This window comes from Vipera ursinii, assembly GCF_947247035.1.
Source record: "Vipera ursinii genome assembly, chromosome: Z".
Classification (NCBI taxonomy): domain Eukaryota; kingdom Metazoa; phylum Chordata; class Lepidosauria; order Squamata; family Viperidae; genus Vipera; species Vipera ursinii.
In genome coordinates, this window is record NC_139517.1 from 120,780,999 (window position 1) to 120,804,674 (window position 23,676).

General features: G+C 42.0%; 1 protein-coding gene across 2 annotated transcripts in view; it reads left to right on the plus strand.

Annotated features, from left to right (window-relative positions):
- The window catches only part of PAXIP1 (PAX interacting protein 1), a gene marked incomplete at its 3' end in the record, with an annotated part of 39,111 nt that extends 27,156 nt beyond the window's left edge, over positions 1-11,955 (plus strand). Inside the window, exons 18-21 of one of the 2 annotated variants that reach the window (XM_083376979.1) lie at positions 3,392-3,526; positions 3,608-3,683; positions 9,865-9,924; positions 11,246-11,955. In XM_083376979.1, the coding sequence (XP_083233105.1) occupies positions 3,392-3,526; positions 3,608-3,683; positions 9,865-9,924; positions 11,246-11,262 (288 nt within the window). Of the gene's footprint in view, positions 1-3,391; positions 3,527-3,607; positions 3,684-9,864; positions 9,957-11,245 lie in introns of those variants that run through there. The other variant, XM_083376978.1, reaches the window with a different exon arrangement.
- Positions 11,956-23,676: the final 11,721 nt, after the last annotated feature.

Sequence of the window (23,676 nt, forward strand, 5' to 3'; positions counted from 1 at the left end):
TTAAGTTTCAACCCAACTTTTGCACTCTCCTTCTTCACCCGCAACAAGAGGCTCTTTAGTTCTTCTTCACTTTCTGCCATTAGAGTGGTATCATCTGCATATCTTAGGTTGTTGATATTTCTCCCGGCAATCTTAATTCCAACTTTTGACTCATCTAGCCCTGCCTTTCTCATGATGTGCTCTGCATATAAGTTAAATAGGCAGGGCGACAGTATACAGCCTTGCCGGACTCCTTTCCCAACTTTGAACCAATCAGTGGTTCCGTGTCCAGTTCTCACTGTTGCTTCTTGACCCGCATATAGGTTTCTCAAGAGACAAATAAGATGGTCTGGTACGCCCATCTCTTTAAGAACTTGCCACAGTTTATTGTGATCCACACAATCAAATGCTTTAGCATGGTCAATGAAGCAGAAGTAGATGTTTTTCTGGAACTCCCTAGCTTTCTCCATGATCCAGCGAATGTTGGCAATTTGATCTCTAGTTCTTCTGCTTCTTCGAAATCCTGCCTGTACTTCTGGGAGTTCTCGATCCACATACTGCTGGAGTCTAGCTTGTAGGATTTTAAGCATAACTTTACTAGCATGTGAAATGAATGCAATGGTGCGATAGTTTGAACATTCTTTGGCACTGCCTTTCTTTGGAATTGGAATGTAAACTTATCTTTTCCAATCCTGTGGCCACTGTTGAGTTTTCCAAATTTGCTGGCAAATTGAGTGTAGCACTTTTACTGCATCGTCTTTTAAGATTTTGAATAGCTCAGCTGGAATACTGTCACCTCCACTAGGTTTGTTGTTGCTCAGTTTTTCTAAGGCTCACTTCACTTCACATTCTAGAATGTCTACCTTGAGGTCAGTGACCACCTCACTGTGGTTATCAGGGACATTAAGCTCATTATTGTATAGTTCTTCTGTGTAGTTTTGTCACCTCTTCTTAATCTCTTCTGCCTCTGTTAGGTCCCTGCCATTTTGGTCCTTTATTATGCCCATTTTTGCATGAAACGTTCCCTTCATCTCTCCAATTTTCTTGGAGATCTCTGGTCCTCCCTATTCTGTTTTTTTCTTCTATTTCTTTGCACTGTTCATTTAAGAAGGCATTCTTATCTCTTCTAGCTATTCTCTGGAATTCTGCATTGAATTGGGCGTATTTTTCTTTTTCTCCCTTGCCTTTCACTTCCCTCCTTTCCTCAGCTATTTGCAAAGCTTCCTCAGACAGCCATTTTGCTTTCTTGCATTTCTTTTTCTTTGGGATGGTTTTAGTTGCTACCTTTTGTACAATGTTGCGAACCTCTGTCCATAGTTCTTCAGGCACTCTGTCTATCAGATCTAATTCCTTAAATCTATTTGTCACCTCTACTGTATATTCAACAGGGATATGATTTAATTCATACCTGAGTGGCCTAGCGCTTTTCCCTACTTTCTTCTGTTTAAGCCTAAACTTTGCAATGAGAAGCTCATGGTCTGAGCCACAGTCAGCTCCTGGTCTTGTTTTTACCGACTGTATAGAGCTTCTCCATCTTTGGCTGCAGAGCACATAGTCAATCTGATTTCTGTGTTGGCCGTCTGGTGATGTCCATGTGTAGAGCCGTCTCTTGGGTTGTTGGGAAAGAGTGTTTGCTATGACCATCGTATTCTCTTGACAAAATTCTATCAGCCTGTGCCCTGCTTCATTTTGTACTCCAAGGCCAAACTTGCCTGTTATTCCGGTTATCTTCTTGCTTCCTACTTTAGCATTCCAATCCCCCATGATGATAAGGACATGATTTTTGGTCTTAGTTCTATAAGGTGCTGTAGTGCTTCATAGAACCGGTCAATTTCATCCTCTTCAGCACCGGTGGTTGGGGCATAGACTTGGACTACTGTAATGTTGAATGGTTTGACTTGGATTCGAACTGAGATCATTTTGTCATTTTGAGGATTGTATCCCAATATTGCTTTTCCTACTCTTTTATTGACTATGAAGGCTACTCCATTTCTTCTGAGGGATTCTTGCCCGCAGTAGTATTCCTGATGGTCATCTGAATTAAATTTGCCCATTCCTGTCCATTTTAGTTCGCTGATTCCTGAGATGTCGATGTTCAGTCTTGTCATCTCTTGTTTTACCACGTCCAGCTTTCCTTGATTCATGGATCTTTCATTCCAGGTTCCTATGGAGAAAAAATCTTTACAGCATCGGACTTTCCTTTTACCACCAAACACATCCACAGCTGAGCGTCCTTTCGGCTTTGGCCCAGTCGCTTCATTCTTTCTGGCGTTACTAGTACTAGCCCTCTGCTCTTCCCCAGTAGCATATTGGACGCCTTCCAACCTGAGGGGCTCATCTTCCAGCGTCATATCGTTTTTCCTTTTAGTACTGTCCATAGGGTTTTCATGGCAAAGATACTGGAATGGGTTGCCATTTCCTTCTCCAGTGGATCACGTTTTGTCAGAACTCTCGGCTATGACCTTTCTGTCTTGGGTGGCCCTGCACGGCATAGCTCATAGCTTCATTGAATTACGCAAGCCCCTTCGCCACGACAAGGCAGTAATCCATGAAGGGGAAGTTAAAGTGTACAGGATGCATTGTTTTATTTTAGGCAAAAAAGTTGCAAACATTGCACCCCCATATAGACCTCCCCCCACACAAAAACTAATACAAACTATTATAGAATAAGGAAAAAAAATAGAAATCAAACAGAAAGCTAAAGGTGGAAAGAAGGAAGTAAAAGTAGAAGAAAAAAGATACAAAAAGCGACTTCTGATCTTTATAACAGTTACAAGTACAATTATAATTTATCTCTCCCTCTCTTCTTTCTATAACCTATGCTGTCTGGTCTTCAAAACCATAAATCATAAGTTTAACTTGTTCTGTTTTTTGCAAAAGTCCATATGGATTTCCAGTCAGAAATAAATGTAAATATTGTCTTTTCTGTTATTCTTCTTCTTTTGTATCCAGATCAAACAAATGAAGCCACTTTCTTGGCTTTGTTCTTGGTCAAAAAGAAGTCATTATCAGTACATATTTCTGGTAGTAGCCAACATACCAGCTGATGGGCCAGGCTCTGCCATACTCTACATCCACACAGTGTGTTTTTATCTGCTAAGAGCCTCCACTTGAGCATATTGATTCTATATTAAGTCAGTGCAACTCTCAACCTATTCAGGGTCCTCCAAGTAGTATAAGGGACATCAAATGTTTCAGCACTATGCTCCTTTAATGTTATTCCTTGCTTGATTGTCTCCTTCGATTTTGTTCCTTGTGTACCCTCAGGAATGTTTATTCTTGCCATAGGACAAAAACATATTTTTGACGAAGACTTTTGTGCCTCGAAAAAAGTAGAAAAATATAAATACCTTCAAATATACACATAGAAATGGGTAAAATATAAATGTGCTTTACACTTTTCTTGTTTTAGGGGAAATATTTCTATATTACTCCGGGAATTTGTCCTAGTCTGTATACGATGAAATCGATTGTGGAATCTGCAGGTGGGAAGTTATTATCTAAACAACCTTCTTTCAGAACAGTTATGGAACACAAACAAAATAAGGTGAGTGTTAACTTCTATTTTTTTTATGGAATATTTTGCTGTAAAGTATATTGATTAATTCAGTTCCTTTTTTTAATTTAGAGCTTGTCAGAGATTATCCTTATCTCTTGTGAAAATGATCTACACTTATGTCGAGAATACTTTACCAGGAAAATAGGTAGGTGCTTAATATCTTTGGGTGACACATGTTTAAAGATGCAATTTAATATATAATACGGGAGTATTTTCGGATTTATTTACATATTGCATATTGCCTCATCATGCTCTCCCAGACTCCAGAGCTTCACCATAATGCTAAAATTATGTGTAGGATTTTCTGACAATTGCTTCTGTTTTGCTGTTCGTTTATTAAACTTGCAACACAGCATTGTAACATGGGCCGCCTACAGGGCCCAAGAATTGCCAGCACAGCTGCATTCTGCAACGGCAGAAGCTTCTGATACTTTTCAAGGGTAGCCCCATGTTGAGCACATTGTAATAGTCCAGCTGTGAGATGGCCAGGGCTTGAGAGTGACCGAATCCAGGAAAAGGTGCAACTGATGCAAAACGCAACATTGTGCAAAAGCTCTCCTAGACACTGCCATGACTTGCTGATTGAGTAGGAGTTGCAAGTTCAGGAGAACCGCCAGATCGTGTACTGGGTCTGTCTGTGGTAGAGCAAATCCCGTCCAGAACTAAATAAGTTAAATCCTGGAGCTGGAAACTCTAATGTATCCAAAGCTGCTTGGTCTTAGCAGGGTTGAGCCGATATCCTGCTATCCTCCATCCACACCCACTCAGCCTCTCAAGGCACCACTTGGGTCACCTGGGATGGAGAGGTAAACCTGAACGAACATCGTCAGCACACTGTTAGCACCTCATCCCATGGTGGCGAAAGATCTCACCCAGGGGCTTCATGTAGATATCAAAAAGGAGAGGAGAGAGTACTGAGCCCTGTGACGCGCCACAAAGGAGCATCTATGGGAATGGCCTTGGAGGAAAGAGCCAAACCAGTGAAAACTGTGCTGCCCAGCCCCAAAACTCACAGCTGGTCCCACAGGATACTGTGGTCAATGGTATTGAAAGTTATTAAGAGGTCAAGGAGAGGAACAATGAATGTACTATACCCATCCTGCTCTTGCCAGAGGTCATTCGTATGTATGGCAGTGCTGTTCCTGTCCCATAACCAGGCCTGAAAGCTAAATGGAAGGGGTCCAGATAATTAATTTCATCCAGGACCCTCTGAAGCTGCCGAGTAACCACCTTTTCTACCACCTTACCTAAAAGGGAGAGTGGGAAACTATATGAAAATTGTCTAGACAGGTAGGATCAGTCAGTGATTTTTTTTTTGAAGGAGGGGGCAAACCAAGACCTCCTTAAAAGGTCCTGGAAACTTGCCCTCCTTTATCATTGCCTGAACTTACCTGGCCGTCACTGTCCTAGAGGCTTTCCCCAATCAGGAGGGACAGGGATGTAATTGGCAGATGGTGGCCCTGAGAGCATTGAGGAACTTGTCCACTTCATCAGGTTCAACAAGATCAAATTGTTCCCAGATAACCAGGTAAGACCTTTCCCCAGGCATCTCACATGGACCTGCACCACACGTAGGTTCCAACTGGGAACGAATCTGAGCGACCTATCCATCAGGTGTTCCACAAATTCCTCTACGTAACTCTGAAGATGATCACCTGAGCCTTCATGTTCCAGGAAGGACTGGGTGATCCTGAAGAGGACCACTGAGCGGCACTGTATGGACGTAATAAGGGCTGATAAATAATGGTGGTTTGCTGCTGTTACTGCCAAGAGGTAGGCCTTAATAGCAGCTCTGAGGTGTGTCTGGTTGGCTTCACCCCTCTTTTTTTCTCCAGCAGGGCTCTAAGCATCTCTTAGCCCTTTTCAGAACCTGCATTTCCTGTGTGAACCACAGGGAATGTGCGGTCATGAGAAGCCACACAAGCACAAATCTGTCCAAAGCCTCAGCTGCCCTTTGGCTTCAGGGCATGACCAGAGCTTCGGCAGGAACACGCAACAAATTTTGTTTGCTATTAATGTAAGCTGTCAGAGTCACTTCTGAGTCAGGCAGCATCTAAATTTCATAAATAAAGGTATACTTAGTGGTTGGGATGTGGAGGGGAATATATTGCATATCACACAGTTTTTAATTTTTTTATAGTTGCCCCAAGCCACATGCTACAGTGAGGGAGAATTATTTGATCCCCTGCTGATTTTATACATTTAGGTAAAAAAAGGTAAAGGTTCCCCCGCACATGCGTGCTAGTCGTTTCCGACTCTAGGGGCCGGTGCTCATCTCCGTTTCAAAGCCGAAGGTCATGTGGCCGGCATGACTAGACGCCAAAGGTGCACGGAACGCTGTTACCTTCCCACCGGAGTGGTCCCTATTTTTCTACTTGCATTTTTACGTGCTTTCGAACTGCTAGGTTGGCAGAAGCTGGGACGAGTAACAGGCGCTCACTATGTTACGCGGCACTCGGGATTCGACCCGCCAAACTGCCGACCTTCCGATCGACAAGCTCAGCGTCCTAACCCACTGAGCCACCGCGTCCCTTTTTATACATTTACCCACTGGCAAAGAAATGACCAGTCTATAATTTTAATAGTAGGTTTAATTTTAACAGTGAGAGACAGAATAGCAATAAAAAAATCCAGAAAAACGCACTTCAAAAAAGTTATAAATTGATTTGCATTTCAATGACTGAAAGAAGCATTCGACCCCTTTGCAAAACATAACTTAGTACTTGGTGGCAAAACCCTTATTGGCAATCACAGAGGTCAGACGTTTCTTGTAGTTGGCCATCAGGTTTGCACACATCTCAGGAGGGATTCTGTCCCACTCCTCTTTGCAGATCCTCTCCAAGTCATTAAGGCTTCGAGGCTGACGTTTGGCAGCTCGAACCTTCAGCTCCCTCCGCAGATTTTCTATGGGATTAAGGTCTGGAGACTGGCTAGGCCACTCCAGGACCTTAGTGTACTTTTTCTTGAGCCACTCTTTTGTTGCCTTGGCTGTGTGTTTTGGGCCATTGCCATGCTGAAATACCCATCCATGACCCAACTTCAATGCCCTGGTTGAGGGAAGGAGGTTCTCACTCAAGATTTGACGGTCCATGGCCCTGTCCACCGTCCCTTTGATGCAGTGAGGTTGTCCTGTCCCCTTAGCAGAAAAGCACCCCAAAAGCATAATGTTTCCACCTCTATGTTTGATGGTGGGGATGGTGCTCTTGGGGTCATAGGCAGCATTCCTCCTCCTCCAAACACAGCGAGTTGAATCGATGCCAAAGAGCTCAATTTTGGTCTCATCTGACCGCAACACTTTCAACCAGTTCTCCTCTGAATCATTCAGATGTTCACTGGCAAACATTGACAGGCTTGTACGTGTGCTTTCTTGAGCAGGGTGAACCTTGCGGTCGCTGCAGGATTTCAGTCCTTCACAGCGTAGTGTGTTACCAATTGTTTGCTTGGTGACTATGGTCCCAGCTGTCTTCAGATCATTGACAAGATCCTCCCGTGTAGTTCTGGGCTGATTCCTTAATATTCTCATGATCATTGAAACTCCACGAGGTGAGATCTTGAATGGAGCCCCAGACCGAGGGAGATTGACAGTTATGTTGTGTTTCTTCCATTTGTGAATAATCACATCAACTGTTGTCACCTTCTCACCAAGCTGCTTGGTGGTAGTCTTGTAGCCCATTCCAGCCTTGTGTAGGTCTACAATCTTGTCCCTGACATCCTTGAATAGCTCGTTGGTCTTGGCCATGGTGGAAAGTTTGAAATCTGATTGATTGATTGCGTCTGTGGACAGGTGTCTTTTATACAGGTAACATGCTGAGATTAGGAGCACTTCCTTTAAGACAGTGCTCCTAATCTCAGCTCGTTACCTGTATAAAAGACACCTGGGAGTCAGAAATCTTGCTGATTGATAGGGGATCAAATACAGTACTTATTTCACTCATTAAAATGCAAATCAATTTATAACTTTTTTGAAATGCATTTTTCTGGATTTTTTTTGTTATTCTGTCTCTCACTGTTAAGATCAACCTACCATTAAAATTATACACTGATTATTTCTTTGTCATTGGGCAAACGTACAAAATCAGCAGGGGATCAAATAATTTTTTTACCTCACTGTACTTCCTGAATTTACATAAATCTGTTCTTAATTTCTGTTATTTATTTTCAAAAGCTGTTTCAGTATAAATACATGTAAATATTGATGCAGTAATCAATATTAACAACCAAAACATCTTTACTAAATGGGTTAGACAATAATTATGCCTTAATCTTTTTGTAATATTACCTATTTATTTGTGTTTTATTTCAAGCCTGAATGCAGTTTCATTTGAACATTACAAATGTGATCCAAAAGGATAATTCTGGGATAAATTGAATGTTCTGGGAGACAGTGGATGTTTGCAACAATTTTGGTACTGCTATTTTTCATTTCAGGGCAGCCTGCATAAAAATTTACCATTAGGATGATTTTTAATATCCGTGCTGAAAAAAAATCCTCATAGGAAAAAAGAAAATAACAGTATATGCTGACAGTATTTGCATTTCAATCTTACTTTGGCAAATACCTGCTGGCTAGATAACATACAGGTAGTCCTAAACTTCCAATCATTCATTTAGTGACTGTTTTAAGTTACAATGGCACTGGGAAAAACCTATGACCATTTTTCACACTTATGATGCAGCATCATCCCCATGGTCATGTGATTAAAATTTGGATACTTGGCAACTGACTCATATTTATGACAGCTGCAGTGTCTCGGGGTCATGTGAGCAGTGGGCTAATGCCTCCTTAAGTAACACCAGCTGCCTGCAATTAGTGCAGGTTCGAGTCCCACCAGGCTCAAGGTTGACTCAGCCTTCCATCCTTCCGAGGTAGGTAAAATGAGGACCCAGATTGTTGGGGGCAATAAGCTGACTTTGTAATAAGGCCGCTTGGGGTGTGTGTGAAAGCCCTAATAAGCAGGCATATACATAGAATGAAGGCTACTGCTAAGCTTGTAAGCCGCCCTGAGTCTTCGGAGAAGGGCGGGATATAAATGGAATTAAAAAAAAAATCCTTTTGTGACCTGACAAGCAAAATCTATTGGGAAGCAAGATTCATCTATGTTACTAAGTAGTTATTCACTTAACAGCCATTGCAAGAAAGGTTGTAAAATGGGGCAAAACTCACTAAAAATTATCTTGCTTAGTAATGGAAATTTAGGGCTCAGTTGTGCTTGTAAGTCAAGGACTATATTCTATTTTTGTGCATTCTGTAATGAAATGTATTTTTTCTATTTCTTTTTGTCATTTCCTTATTCTCTCAAAATGTTGAGAATTACTTAAGAAATAACAGAATGTTCAAGTATATTTTCTTGGCAATAATTAGAAATAACAAACATCTTTGAATATTAAAGATGTTTATGATTATTAAATTTATATGCTGCCTGATTCCCAGCAACTCTAGACAGTTACTGAGTTTGTGAGATATAGGAAGTACTATGTTGTTCCAAGTTGAATTTACACATACTAGTGCGAAAGAGAGATGGGTTAGTGTAACAGAATAGAAAATAAAAGTAGAAATGAGTTGCCAAAGATGCCGACATTGACAATTATGTGAAGGTTTAACAGCTGCCCTTTGAAGCCTACTATTAGGAAAGACTAACACTATTGTTAGTCATTAAATGTAATTATTATCACTGTTAATGGATAGATTTTTTTGCATTTCCCTTTACTGGTTTACTGGTTTAAATTCTCCATTCGACATTATTAGCTATTTAAGAGTGCAATCTGCATCTTTGTCAATAAAAACCAAAATATAATTTTATTATATTTGTGAACTCTGAAAGAGCATTCTATATTTTCAGTAACGTACCCCTGCAAGTAACCTCTGGAAACGATGGTTTTTTAGATGTTTATCAGGATGACCTCTGATTAAGCAGCACCCAGACAGTACTATCCCTTCTTGTTTCTTTTCTCAAGCTTTTGTGCATCCCATCTCCTTCTGTTGTTGCTGGTAAAGATACCTTTCATTATGCCATCAAGTAAGATATTAAAATAGTTTGAATAGGAAAAGACATTTGACTTTTGTGCCAGATCATTTTATGATTGAAACCAAGAGAACTCTTGGGTGTGGTATATTTATCTCTTCGCTGGGGCACTGCTTGGGTGACAGTTGCTTTTGGCAGATGCCCAGTAGGTGAATCGCCACTGGTTTATCTGGTCAAACGTACCCTCTACATTTTAGCCATCTTTTACTGAGATCCCGTTGCTAGGTTTCCCTAATGAAGAAGATGGTTAAATTTTTATATTAATATCCTTTATATTTGTATGTTCTTTTTAATATTTTGCAGATGTTCACAGCGCAGAATTTGTTTTGACTGGAGTTCTTACTCAAACACTGGATTATGATTCATATCCTTTCATAAGCTACCTCCCTCCTTAAATATTATACTGATTTCTATAAGAACACCAAGCTCACTGAAATTGACTTTGTTTCCAGTGGCTGTCACATGGATATTGTGTAAAATAGATATATGCAGACTGAAAATTATAATGCATTTTACAGGTAACCCTTGAGATACGACCATAATAGAGCTTGCCCATTACTCATACTACAGTGGCCACTAAGCATTATCTCTCCATCCCTGCTCTCTGATGCAGCTGTTAAATGAACGTGCAGGTTGTTAAATGGGGCACAGGATGCCTTGGGTGGAGGAGATCCTTGGGGGCCTAGCACAGGCCCAGTCCTGCCTGACCCAGGCATCACAAGGTCTACATAATATTCATTCCCCAGGTTCTTTTCCCCATAATAGAGAGAGAGAGAGAGAGTGACTGGCCCAAAAACACTCAGGCATTTTCATGTTTAAGATGGGATTAGAACCCACCGTCTCCTGGGGATTGGCCCAAAGTCACCCTGCCAGCTTTGATGGCTAAGGGAGGACTAGAACTCACAGTCTTCTGGTTTCTAGCCTGGTATCAACCACTAGACCACAGGTCTGCAACCTGTGGCTCCGGAGCCGCATGCGGCTCTTTCGGCCGTCTCCTGCGGCTCCCAGTCTTCTGTCATGTGCAGTCCCCCCCCCAAAAAAAAGTGGGACTAAAAAAGTTCAACCAATCAATTCAAATATGCAGGGTAGGTGCATATCTTGCCTTCAGTCTTCACTCTTCAGTCAAACCCTGTTCTGCGCATGCGCGCATGTACGCACATGCGCACACATTTTTTGCGGCTCCCAGTTTTTCCTTTTGTGAGGGAACCGGTTCTGAGTGGCTCTTTCACTGTTTCAGGTTGCTGACCCCTGCACTAGACCAAACTAGTTTATGTTATGATGTAACATAATGGCATATGTAATGAAGCATGATAATATCAAAATAATGACATGGCATAGGTAATATGATTCAAATGCTGAAATTATGTACTTCTTTCATGGCTTGCTGTTGCCACAAATAAGTTATTTGCCTCGTTTATTTTACCTAGCTGAGGCTTGTTTAAAGAAGTTGATTCATCTATATCGGGTTCCCAACCGGGAGTGCATACACCCCCTGGGGGGTGCGAGACGATATTCCAGGGGGTGCGAAAACTTGGGTTTTCAAAATTATAGTGTATATTCGTAATTGGTTGCCATTATTTCAAATTTTTGCAAGGGGTGCGAGAATATATCAGAAGCATTCTAGGGGTGCAGGGTATTGTCTGTCTGTCTATCATGGACTGTATTTTTTCCTTAACTAAAACTACATATAAATTTACTTGATTGTAAGGAAAATGCCTTATTTTGCTTCAAATTTCTTGAAGCCTTCCTCTGAGTTTTTCCAGCCTGTGGATTATTTAATCAGGACTTTGTTGAATTCTTGTTCTCTTACTTTGCTGAAGAGGAAAGAACAGTTGAAGTAGGAAAGCAAAAGTTTACTGCATCTGTTTAGGATGTGTAACCTTTTAATATTAAACTAACTATGTTTTTATACTATACTGTAGAGAAATTACATTTTATATTGCAAAATAGTTTCCTGATTTTTTTTAAGTTTTAATAATCAGTATTCAACCAAAATGAAAATGAAAATCTAAAGGAAAAAGGGCTTGTGGTGTGTTTAAATTAAGGAAGTAAATATTTTATACTTTATTTTATTATGCTTATATTAATACTATCCCATGTTTTAAATAATGTTTCGTTAAAATTTAGTGGTCATTTTTGTTTTTTAAATGTTGTGCAATTATACCACTTTCTGGTAAGAGTAAACTACTGTGTTCTCTCAAATGATGTAAGATATTTCATTTATTTTACCAGATGTGTTTGAATATTAAAATCCAAGTATTTTAAGCAGAGTTTATTAGTGTTTGTGTGTTCCTGCTGCAGTTAGATTGAATTCACTCATATTCTGCAGTGATATATTTTATTTGTAATTTTTATGAAATAAATATGCAAAAAGGAATTCATGGATGCAGTTATTTCACTCAAGTTGAATTGGTCTTAAAATGTTTATTGTTAATTTAATCCATTTAATTTTAATTTCGATATTCATCATTTTAACAGTAATTTCAGCAGGGTTGCATGAATTCCAGTTAGCTGGCAATTTTATATAGTTCTAAAGACTTTCATTGAATTGATAAAATGTAAAAATCATTTCTGTGTGTTTGGTTTTCTTTTTAAAATACATTTTTCATGTTTGCAACCACGATAGCACATGAATCTCGACTGGCTGTCTCTGAATTGACAACAAATTTCTAAGAGATTCTGTAACTTGGGTTTAAAAGTACTATAAAAAAGTACTAGCAGTTTACATAGGCTGAAATAATTGGTATCTATTTTGTATATTTCTGAAAGTGGCTCTTAGAAAAGAGCCACGTGTGGCACCCTGTCTCTACATAGAAAACCTACTAAAATATCTGAAAGGTGACTGGTTGAACATGATAGGAATGTTTTAACAATTTACCATTGTTTACTGAAAACTTCTATATAGTTTGAAGACAGTGCACTAATTTCCATCAGTTAAGTTAGGTAACAATACATGTTTTGAAGGAACTGAAAATATCAAGTTACATCAATGTCTTTGGTCATGTGTTCTTTTTGGACTCTGGACTCTGACTGGGCAGAGTCTGGCGATCAGGACACGGGCGGTCTTGTCGATATCACCTGGGAGGAGTTTGATTCTGTGACTCCGGAGGAAGTGGACAGGATTATGGGGAGACTGAGCTCCACCACATGTTTATTGGACCCGTGCCCTTCCTGGCTGGTTTATGCAGCCCGGGAGAGGACACGCAGCTGGTTCCAAGCAGTTATATCAGCTTCTTTGAGTGAGGGTAGCTTCCCTGCCGTCTTGAAAGAGGCGGTGGTGAGGCCTCTCCTCAAGAAGCCTGCCTTGGACCCAGCTGTATTGAACAACTTTCGTCCGGTCTCCAACCTTCGCTTTCTTGCGAAGGTTGTTGAGAGTGTGGTGGCGCATCAGCTCCCTTTGGTCCTGGATGAAGCGGATTATCTAGACCCGTACCAATCGGGTTTCAGGCCCGGGCACAGCACGGAGACGGCATTGGTCGCGCTGGTGAATGATCTCTGGAGGGCTCGGGACAGGGGTCATTCCTCTGTTCTAGTCCTATTAGACCTCTCAGCGGCTTTCGATACCATCGACCATGGTATCCTGCTGCGGCGTCTCAGGGGATTGGGAGTGGGAGGCACGGTCTTACAGTGGTTCTCCTATCTCCAGGGACGCTCGCAGTCGGTGTTGACAGGAGGACAGAGGTCGACCGCGAGGTCTCTCGTTTGTGGAGTCCCTCAGGGGTCGGTCCTCTCGCCTCTCCTGTTCAACATCTACATGAAACCGCTGGGTGAGATCATTTGTGGCTTTGGAGTTGGGTATCATCAGTATGCTGATGATACCCAGCTTTTTCTTTCGACCCCAAACCACCCCAGTGATGCCCTCAACGTGATGTCCCGTTGCCTGGAGGTGGTTCGGGTCTGGATGGGGAGGAACAACTCAACCCCGACAAGACCGAGTGGCTTTGCATACCTTCATCCCGGGTCTATTCGGATATTCCATCTCTCTCTATGGGGGGTGAATTATTACCCCCCGTAGATAGGGCTCGCAACTTGGGAGTCCTCCTAGATTCACGGCTCACCTTGGAAGATCACATGGTGGCTGTGACTAGGGGGGCTTTCGCCCAGGTTCGCCTGGTGCGCCAGTTGCGGCCCTATCTAAGCCGGGATGATTTATGCACGGTCACTCACGCGCTCGTGACCTCTCGTCTAGACTACTGCAACGCTCTCTACATGGGGCTTCCCTTGAGGACCACCCGGAGGCTCCAACTGGTACAGAATTCAGCCGCGAGAGTTGTGTTGGGAGTCTCCCGATACTCCCATGTCACACCTCTGCTCCATGAGCTGCATTGGTTGCCAGTTGTCTTCCGGGTGAGATTCAAGGTACTGGTAATGGTGTTCAAGGCCCTACATGGCAGGGGTCCGGAGTACCTTAGGGAACACCTGCTGCCGGCGTCTACTTCCCTTCGCCCTGTGCGTTCCCACAGAGAGGGCCTCCTCAGGGTGCCACCGGTCAGAGAATGTCGACTGGTGGCCCCCAGGGGGAGATCCTTCTCTGTGGGCGCCCCGGAGCTATGGAACCAGTTACCGGTTGAGCTCCGGACGGCGCCCGATCTTCGCTCCTTTCGCCGCGATCTGAAAACATACTTGTTCGAGCAAGCCGGCCTGGCCTGAGGGGGGATTGGTGGGGTTTTTTACTATTTTTATTGGGGGTTTTTAGTATGTATTAACTGTATTTTTAATTGGGCATGTATTTAATTACCTTTTATCTTTTGTAAATCTCTGTGTTTTATTCTTGCCCTGTACACCGCCCTGAGTCCTTCGGGAGAAGGGCGGTATAGAAATATTAATAAATTAAATTAAATTAAAATTAAAAAAATAATTGTTGACCCATGGCAGCAAAATGAATGAGACCTTAAAGAGGTGGTGGGCTTTACATCTCTTAAGGTTGTAATGAATGGGCAAACCTTATTCACTCACCCCTCTCAAGATTGGCAGCTGATTTGCAAGCTAAAAGTAAAATTTACTTTAGGTTCCCCCCCCTCTTTTTAGTAACACTCATTTTAAAATCATAACACTCATTATATTTGTCTCTTTGAAAGGAAACAGAACTGCTATTCTCTGCCCACATACCTCAAAGTTTCTGTGGTATCCGTTGTTGCTATTAGAGTTGCTTTGCTTTTCTGTTTTCATCATCATCGCCATGATGATGATGATGATGCCCAAATTGCAAGTGAGTATGTTGCATAGGCTGAGAAGCCTCTCTGTAGATGGGTACCCTGGCCCAATGTTTCCTACCTCTAGAACAGGGGTCGGCAACCTAAAAAAGAAAAAGAGCCACTGGGAACCGGTTCCATCACAAAATAAAAAAAGAGGGAGCCGCGTGCGTGTGTCCATGCACGCGCATGCGCAAAAAGTTTTTTTGCGCATGCGCAGACGCACGCGGCTGCCATTTTTTTAAAAATGAGATGGAACCGGTTCCCAGTTGCCCGACGGCGACGGCCCGTCTGCAAAGCTGCCGCTTTCGGCAGCTTTGCAGACGGGCTGTGGCAGCTTCCTCAAAGAGCGGCGCCCCTGCCCATTCCGAGAGGTGCGCGCGCACCTCTCCGAACGACCGAAAGCGGCAGCTTCGCAGACGGGCCGCAGCAGCTTCCTCAAAGAGCGGCACCGCTGCCCATTCGCGCGGAGGTACGCGTGCACCTCTCCAAAGGTTTGGGGAGGTGCGGCCGCACCTCCGCCCATTCGGGGAGGTGCGCGTGCACCTCTCCAAACGGGCGGTGCCACTCTCCATTTGGAGAGGTGCGCGCGCACCACTGCCCGTTGGAAGAGGTGCGCGCGCACCGGGCGGCTGGGAGCCGCAAGAGACTCCGACCTGTGCTCTAGAAAGATGGGCAATGGCAGTAGTATCTAACTCTAACCAGAGACAGAGCCTTCTCCCAGGCAGAAGAGAGACAGCCTGCAAGTCTCCTCAATCACTAGCCAATATTGTGTCCTCCTTCTGGTTTACAACCCAAAAATATTTTCCTTTTTTTGCTGCCCAGGTATACTTTGTATCATCAGGAACGTCAAGTTCTGAAGCAAAGAAGGACATTGCCTTATCAGGAAGTTTTATGTAGGAATCTCTTCAGGGAAGAATGAAGGTGAAGACTGGCCTTCTACTGGAGAAAGAAAGAGAGGAGCAAGGGGTGCCTTTGCTGATTGCCTCCCATGGGCTAAAGGTAGAATGGGGAATTGCTGCCACACACATTTAGAACCACTTTTTTTAAAAAAAATTCCATTTATATCCCGCCCTTCTCCGAAGACTCAGGGCGGCTTACAAGCTTAGCAGTAGCCTTCATTCTATGTATATGCCTGCTTATTAGGGCTTTCACACACACACACACACACACACACACACACACACACACACACACCAAGCAGCATTATTACAAAGTCAGCTTATTGCCCCCAACAATCTGGGTCCTCATTTTACCTACCTCGGAAGGATGGAAGGCTGAGTCAACCTTGAGCCTGGTGGGAGGCGAACCTGCACTAATTGCAGGCAGCTGGTGTTACTTAAGGAGGCATTAGCCCACTGCTCCACCAAGGCTCTTGGACTTAAGAATCTTGGACAAACATATTGACGTGGTTGATGTCATGTGCCTTATACATAATTGGGTAAGAACAGGGAGGGGCCTCCTTATGGCTTACCCAGGATTTTCTGGGCTCAAGTAAGATTTTGGAGATGCCCAGAAATGCAGAGAAGCTAAACTCTCCCTGGATCGGGGTCCCTTTGTGTGTCTATCTGAACAATGATGTCCAGGAAGAATGGCGACTACTCTCTCACCACTCTATCTTGAAGCTGGTCCGTTGGAAGGTGCTTTGTGTAGTCTCTGACTGTTACAGGACAACAATGAATAGATTAGAGTGGGAGAAGGGGAGGTTTATTAAATCTTTCTGGATTTTCCAATAAATTAAGTTCTGCATGTGATGGGGGGGGGAAAGCATAGAAATGGGGTAGACAGAAAAGAAGGATATATCTTAAACTGTCTTCTCGTTAAAAGTAAATATCTTGGGAAGCTGTATTTACAGTAAATGAAAACCACTATGTAGCCCAATATTTTTGACAGTCATGAGAAGTGACTGCATGGTCTGAGTCAGGCAGAATGCGAGTCTCCTGGATGAGGAATCTGCCCTGTTTTTATCCCTGTTAATAAAGATTACAGGTAGTCCTCGACTTAGAGACATTTGTTGTATACAAACGTTGATCCCTCATTTAGAGACCAAAGTTACAATGGCACCGGAAAAAGCAACTTAATGACCATTTTTCACATGACTGTTGCAGAATGCCCATTGTCACATGATCAAAATTTGGATCCCGTTTTGCAACCTTCCGACAAGCAAAGTCAGTGGGGAAGCCTGATTCATTTAACAACTGTGTTATTAATATGACAACTGCAGGGATCCATTTAAAGACGGGGGGGCAAGGAAGGTTGTAAAATGTGGCAAAACGTACTTAACAATTGTCTTGCTTACCAATGGAAATCTTGGGTTTAATTACTTTCTTTTAGCAGGACACACCAAAGGCACAGGACTATTTACCTAAAGTCTACATTGATAAAATATCTATCTGCAAGAACCTAAGGGTTCTCCGTTCTTGATCTTACCTGGTTACTTAGATCAATGTGTAGCCCTTTTGAAGTTCCCAGTGTCTCCCAGAAACTAGACTCTGTAGTGGGGTCATTTTCTCATCTGGCTCCCCAACTGTGAAAGAGTCTTAATTTTAATTATACTGATTTTAAATTGGACTTTATTTTAATAGTCTTTTTATTTTATTTTATTTTTGTGTTAAAAGTGGCATTGCTTGAATGTCAGTAGAGAAGTGGATAAAAATCCAGAAATAACAAATGATACCATAGGAATGATTTTCAGGGTTTTTGACGTGTCGGGAAAGTGGTTTGCCTGCAGTGACTTCTTAAAATATTGGCTCCCAAATGCTGCTTTTAATTTTGACAGAAGCGCAGCTAATAGACTATCTTGAAGCAGGAGAAGATATTGAAATGGATATATATTGCTTTTAGGATCAGAGGCCACTGTGATATGGTGTGGGTTTGCAGGATTACCACTTCAGCTTGTAAAAAATCCACTTGCTGAAGATCGTTAATAGAAATAAATGTATACATTTTGCTCTTGGGCACTTTACTGGCCCTGTTGGATTGCTAGTCACGAAACAGCATGCTTAATGCTTAGGTTTAAGTGAAAGTGGCAGCAGGCAGTTTATTTTCCATAATTCGGAAGAACACCAGCCTAACCATTCCTGCCCACGCAGATACTGTGCATGACGGCGGCACCATATGCTACGTTCATTTACTGCAACAGCCGGTTTGCTACAGGCTTCTGGAGTAAGATGTGTGATGATTTTTTTTAAAGGGAATATATTTAATCTGACAATTAAGGTTACAATGGATCATAAGACATTTTTTAACTGCTGTCGGTTTTCTGGGTGTTTATAAATACATAATGGACTATTTCAGCATTGCATTTTTAAAAATTGCAATACAGGTAATGGTCCTTGACTTACGCCTGCTATTGGGACCTGAATTTTGTTACAATCCGTTTTAGGACCATTTTTGCCCCATGTTTAAGTGAATTCTGTGGTGTTTAAGCGAATTCAGTTTCACTTATTGATTTTGCTCATTGGAAGCCAGCTTGGAAGGTCACAAATGGTGATTGCTAAGTGCCCAAATTTTGATCACATGGTATGGGAATGCTGCAAAGGTTGTAAGTGTGAGGGCCAGTTGTAAGTCACTTTTTTCAGTGCCTTTGCAATTTTGAATGGTCATTAAATTAATAGTGGTAAGTCAAGGATTACCTCTAAACTTACGTTTGCAATTTTATTGCAATTTTCTGCAATTGCCATAAACATGTACATTGTCATAACATTCAGTTTTGTCTGCTTTAGTAGTAGAAGACTAGAAAACAACAGCTACAAATCCTAATTATATTTTGATTATTGTGTCAATCCATGTAATATGGACATCAAGTTGTCTCATTTCAGAAAGACAGAAGGCGAAAATTACAAAAAATTAAAAACAATTAAAATGATTACATTAACCTTGAAATAAAAACCCCAATTAAAATACAATTGAAACCCCAGTTAATACTCTCAGTCCAGGCCAGAAAGCTCAAAGAGCCAGGTCTTCAGGTCTTCTTTCTCAACCTTTGCCACTTGAAGGCCACTAGAGATTCTGGTGCAACAATGCTAGCTGTGGAATTCTGGGAGTTGAAGTCACACATCTTGAAGTAGCCAAACAGTGGATTAATCTATTTTCTTGCTACTGACTGACACTTCATTATTGTCTCACTATATCTAAGGAATGGTTTGAGTTGAGTTAATCCTTAGTTTTCAGGAATTCATTAATTCAGGTAAAGACAAGTCTGAAAGAATTTGTTTCAGACTTGTGAGAAGACCTGAAAAAAATGGGCTGTTTTTGTTTTAATAGTTGAGAACTACTCTGCTCATAGGAGGAACAAAGCACTTCATTCTGGAACAATGTCCAGTGGTAGTAAAAAATGTTCAGTGTGTGTGTGTGTGCGTGCGCACACACACACACACACACACACACACACACACACACACACACACACACACACACACACACACAGTCAAGAGATGGGAGACCTACAGGAAGCTAAATTCCTATCAGGCAAAGCTGTGGAGAATGTCACAATTTCCTTTCTTTTTCTTTCTGAAAAAAAACCCCCTCTGCTGAGGTGCTAGGAAAACATCTATAATAATGTAAACTAAGAAAATGAGTGTGCAAAGAATATCAATAGAAAAATAAAAATGTGGAATATTCATGGAAAAAAACCAACTTAAACGTTTTTAGTCATTTGAATTGGTTGAAGTTAAAGACACCCAATTTGGCTTTTGCTGCCATCTTGTGCCTAAAATTATTTTGTTCGAAAAATTGATTTTACTGATTCATTGGCTATTGACACTGGTATTTTATTCTGAAATATAATGTTCTATTGCTTAACGCGTGATATCCATTTTTATTACACCAACCCTCTTCTCTATACAAATAATCTGTATTAAATAATTGAATTTTGGAGTTGTGATATTGTCCTTTTCACTTTGATTTTAGTTGGCAAAATCTTAATGTGTCAGTATTTAAATAGAAATTACTGTTACTGCGTGCCAGATATGAAAAGTGACTGTTAGTCATTGACTTAGTTCAGTTAGCTGTCAGCATTAAGGAAAGCTTGGTTGCTCTCAAGGCTAAAAGTCAAGACTATTATCTGCTTGGGGTAAAACCTGTATATTCAACTTCATATTTAGAGATTTGCTTTTCACAGATTTCATTAGGCAAAGTCCTAGTTCTTGGAAAGGTAGAAAGGAAGAGAAGGAAGGAAGAAGAGGGTGACCAGCAGCAATATGGATAGATTCAGTTACAATGATGATGGGCACACCGTTGGAAGAACTGAAGAACCAAGTTGGGGATAGACCCTCCTTGAGAAGATCTAAGTCATCACTTAATCTCTCCACAAAAATGGGACTTTTTAAAAATCCCCCAGGCAGAGTAACTTGCCTGCCTTTGAATGCCGAGATGTTGGATCTTCTTCAAGCTCAAACTGCTTTGCCAAATTCTTACCAAGACGTTGAAAGTGAGACAAAGAAGAGACTAGACAATCACTTGTCTGAAATGCTATAGGTTCTCCTGCTTGAGCAGGGGGCTGGACTAGAAGACCTCCAAGGTCCCTTCTAGCTCTATTCTATTCTACAACCCCTCCTGGTGATTTCTTTTTGCCTTCACTTGAAAGTAGAGATTTTCCCTCCCATTGTCAAGAATATATCTATTATCAGCCAGTTTGAGGACAGGGCAGGGGGCAGGGCAAGGCAAGGCAGAAAGAGATGCAACTTTCCTGGCTACCAGATTCTCCTTCTTAACTTCTCTAAGTTGGATTTTCCTGGCTTTGGGGTGATATGGCCTAGTCCTAGGGCAGGGGTAGGCAACCTTGGCTCTTTTATGACTCATGGACTTCCAACTCCCAGAATTCCTGAGCCAGCATGGCTCAAGCTTGTAAACCTCTCCCTTTCCCCTCAGCATGGCCGGCTCAGGAATTCTGGGAGTTGAAGTCCACGAGTCATAAAAGAGCCAAGGTTGCCTACCCGTCCTAAGGAATGGTTTTCCGTGACCAAGTGTCCCTTCCTTAAACCTGCCACCAGTGACGATACAACATCAGATTTAAAGAGTTTGCAAAATTACTGCTGTGATGGTTATTTTTGCAGTTTCTAGTTTTAAAACTTGTAATTTGAACCTTCCAGATATTAGTTGACATATGGAATTCTGTTCATTTGGGTGTCTCCTCTCAACATGTCTTGAAAAAAAACATTTTATGTAGGCACAAGTTGCTTATTTTTAAATAATGTCTTTAAAAAATATTTTGTACTATGCTGGGTTTCTGCTGTCTGCAGGATCGTGATGCCAGGGAATCCACCTATCAACTCTTTAATCTTCTCCCTGTACCCGCATTTGTGACTGACCTTTACTTAGTCGGTTTTTTTGAAATATGTGTCAGGTTTTTTCAAGACAGTCTGTTGGGGAAAAATATATTTATGATACGCTCTTTATCAATTGCCACTCACTTGGGACAGTGTTTTTCAAATTTGTGTGGATTTTAAGTCCCAGAATTCCTCAGCTGGCATTCAGTTCAGTGGATTGAAGTCTACATATCTTCAGGTGGCCAAATTGGGAAAAAACACTTAATGGGAGAGGCTCCCTTTTCAAATTAACAATCTTGAAACTATCTTGGCATATTTTTTTTTGCAGGATCTTCTTGTTTTAATTTTATAGTTAATGGCTCTTTTCCTAGTTCAAAGGCTTGTTTCAACATAGATCCAGTGGCATTAATCGCTGAACTCCAATTTGTGGTGTACTACAAGGCTATTTGTAGTTGTGGTTGTTGACATGTCAATAGTATGCAGGGTCCAACCTTTGCAGTATTTCAGGTTTTGTATTTTATCTCTCATGATGTTTTGGCATCCTGCCTTCCAAATTCCACAAGATGTCAAAACAGGAACTCCAGAATCTCACAAGATATTGTGATCTCATGATTTTTTGGCATTTGCGCACACAGGAAAGCATACAGATAATGTGGAAAAATATTGGCATAGTCTGTAGAAGAATGGGTTCATGTGTATCCACTAAAAGAACATTGAAAGATGGGTGGACTTCAACTCCCAAAAATCCTCAACCAGCATAGTGGCTGGGGAATTCTGGGGGTTGAAGTTCTTCCTGTTGAGGTTGCAAAAAAAATATATAGCTTACTTCAATAAAGGACAGTTCTAGTCTTCCTTGTCAAAGAACTGACAATTATGGCAATTTAAACTGAGGTTTTCCTCTGTACTTTTGTGGCTTGTCAGCCTCCCAAGGTTATATATTTAAGATGGGGGGTGGCCACACAAATGTAAAGGTAAAGGTAAAGGTTCCCCCGCACATGCGTGCTAGTCGTTTCCGACTCTAGGGGCCGGTGCTCATCTCCGTTTCAAAGCCAAAGAGCCAGCGCTTGTCCGAGGACGTCTCCGTGGTCATGTGGCCGGCATGACTAGACGCCAAAGGCGCATGGAACGCTGTTACCTTCCCACCGTGGTGGTCCCTATTTTTCTACTTGCATTTTTACGTGCTTTCGAACTGCTAGGTTGGCATAAGCTGGGACAAGTAACAGGCGCTCACTCTGTTACGCGGCACTCGGGATTCGACCCGCCAAACTGCCGACCTTCTGATCGACAAGCTCAGCGTCCTAACCCACTGAGCCACCGCAAATGTACCTAAGTACAAAAGGAACCTTTGTTTAGAAAAGAAATCTGTAGTGAGTAGTTTTGAACACTAGGAGGAGCCATGTCTATGTTCAGGTTATATTGGCAAAAAGGAAAAAAGGATTCCTATTTGCTTTATATCCTTAGATGCTTGGCTGGGCATCTAAGAGGGAATGAAGAAAAGAGAAAGCTTAAGTCACCCTGATGGCTGTAGCCATAAAACTAATCTATCATCATAAGCACATTGATGAATTGCTCTCCCTTGTGGAGCGTTCAGTGCAGAAACATCTAAAAAGTCAGTGACAGGGACAACAGAGGATAGGGCAGAGACTTTTTATGCCCTATGTGTAAGGGAATGGGGGAATGACCTTAAGAGACAGGAGGAAGAGCCGCAGATATATGTAAGAAGGGGTAGGAGAGACGGTTCTTCTGCGTAAACATCTCAAAAAGACCCTTTCTAGTTCCTCAGGCTGTAAAGGAGATGGAAGAAGTGTATTTTCAGATTTGCAAGATTTTGTAAATGTTACCTTAGAATAAATTTACAGCTAGTACTCCTGGGTGTGCTTCTTGTTTGGAGTACCTGGCAAGGCTGACACCAAGCCTGGAGCATTTGCAAGCAAATGGGTCAAAACGGGCAAAATGGCAGCTGTGCAATTATAATTAAAGCCCTCCCCCTTTTGCACAGGGTGTGTGGGCTTCCTTTGCTATGCTGTAAGGGCCATCTGGCCTGATTTGACCTCCCCTTCAGATGCCAATGCTGGAGCTACTTGGCAGTATGAGGCAATGATTGAAATATGGCTAGTCCTGAATTTAGGGCTATAATGGAATTTCTGTCTCAGATGTTCATAACCTGAGGCATATGCCTGACTGATCCAATTTTACAAGCTTGTTCTGCAGGGGTTATTAACTGAATGCTGTGGTTGTAAAACAATCGCTTTGGTCATAAAGTGAATCTATGCATTCCTATGGGTACTTTTGCTTGAAACGAAAGGCTGGAAAGTGGCAAAAAAAGGTTACCAAACGAGATCACATGACCACACAATGCTGCAACCGGCCATAAAAGTGAGACGGTTGCCAAGTGCCCAGAATGCGATCATGTGACCAGTATGGGGTGTGTATGTGTGCTGTTGGAACCAAATTTGGTGAGTTTGTCGAAACTTCAAAAAGTTGCTAGATGGTTAAATGAGGACTGCCTGTACCGAAGGTACATCAGAGAAACTTGAATTCCAGTTCTTCTTCATCTACAAATCTTTACTGAGCAAACTGAGTTTTCATGAGAGCAGCGTTCCAATATCTTAGGGCAGGGGTAGGTAACCTCGGCTCTTTTATGACTCATGGAC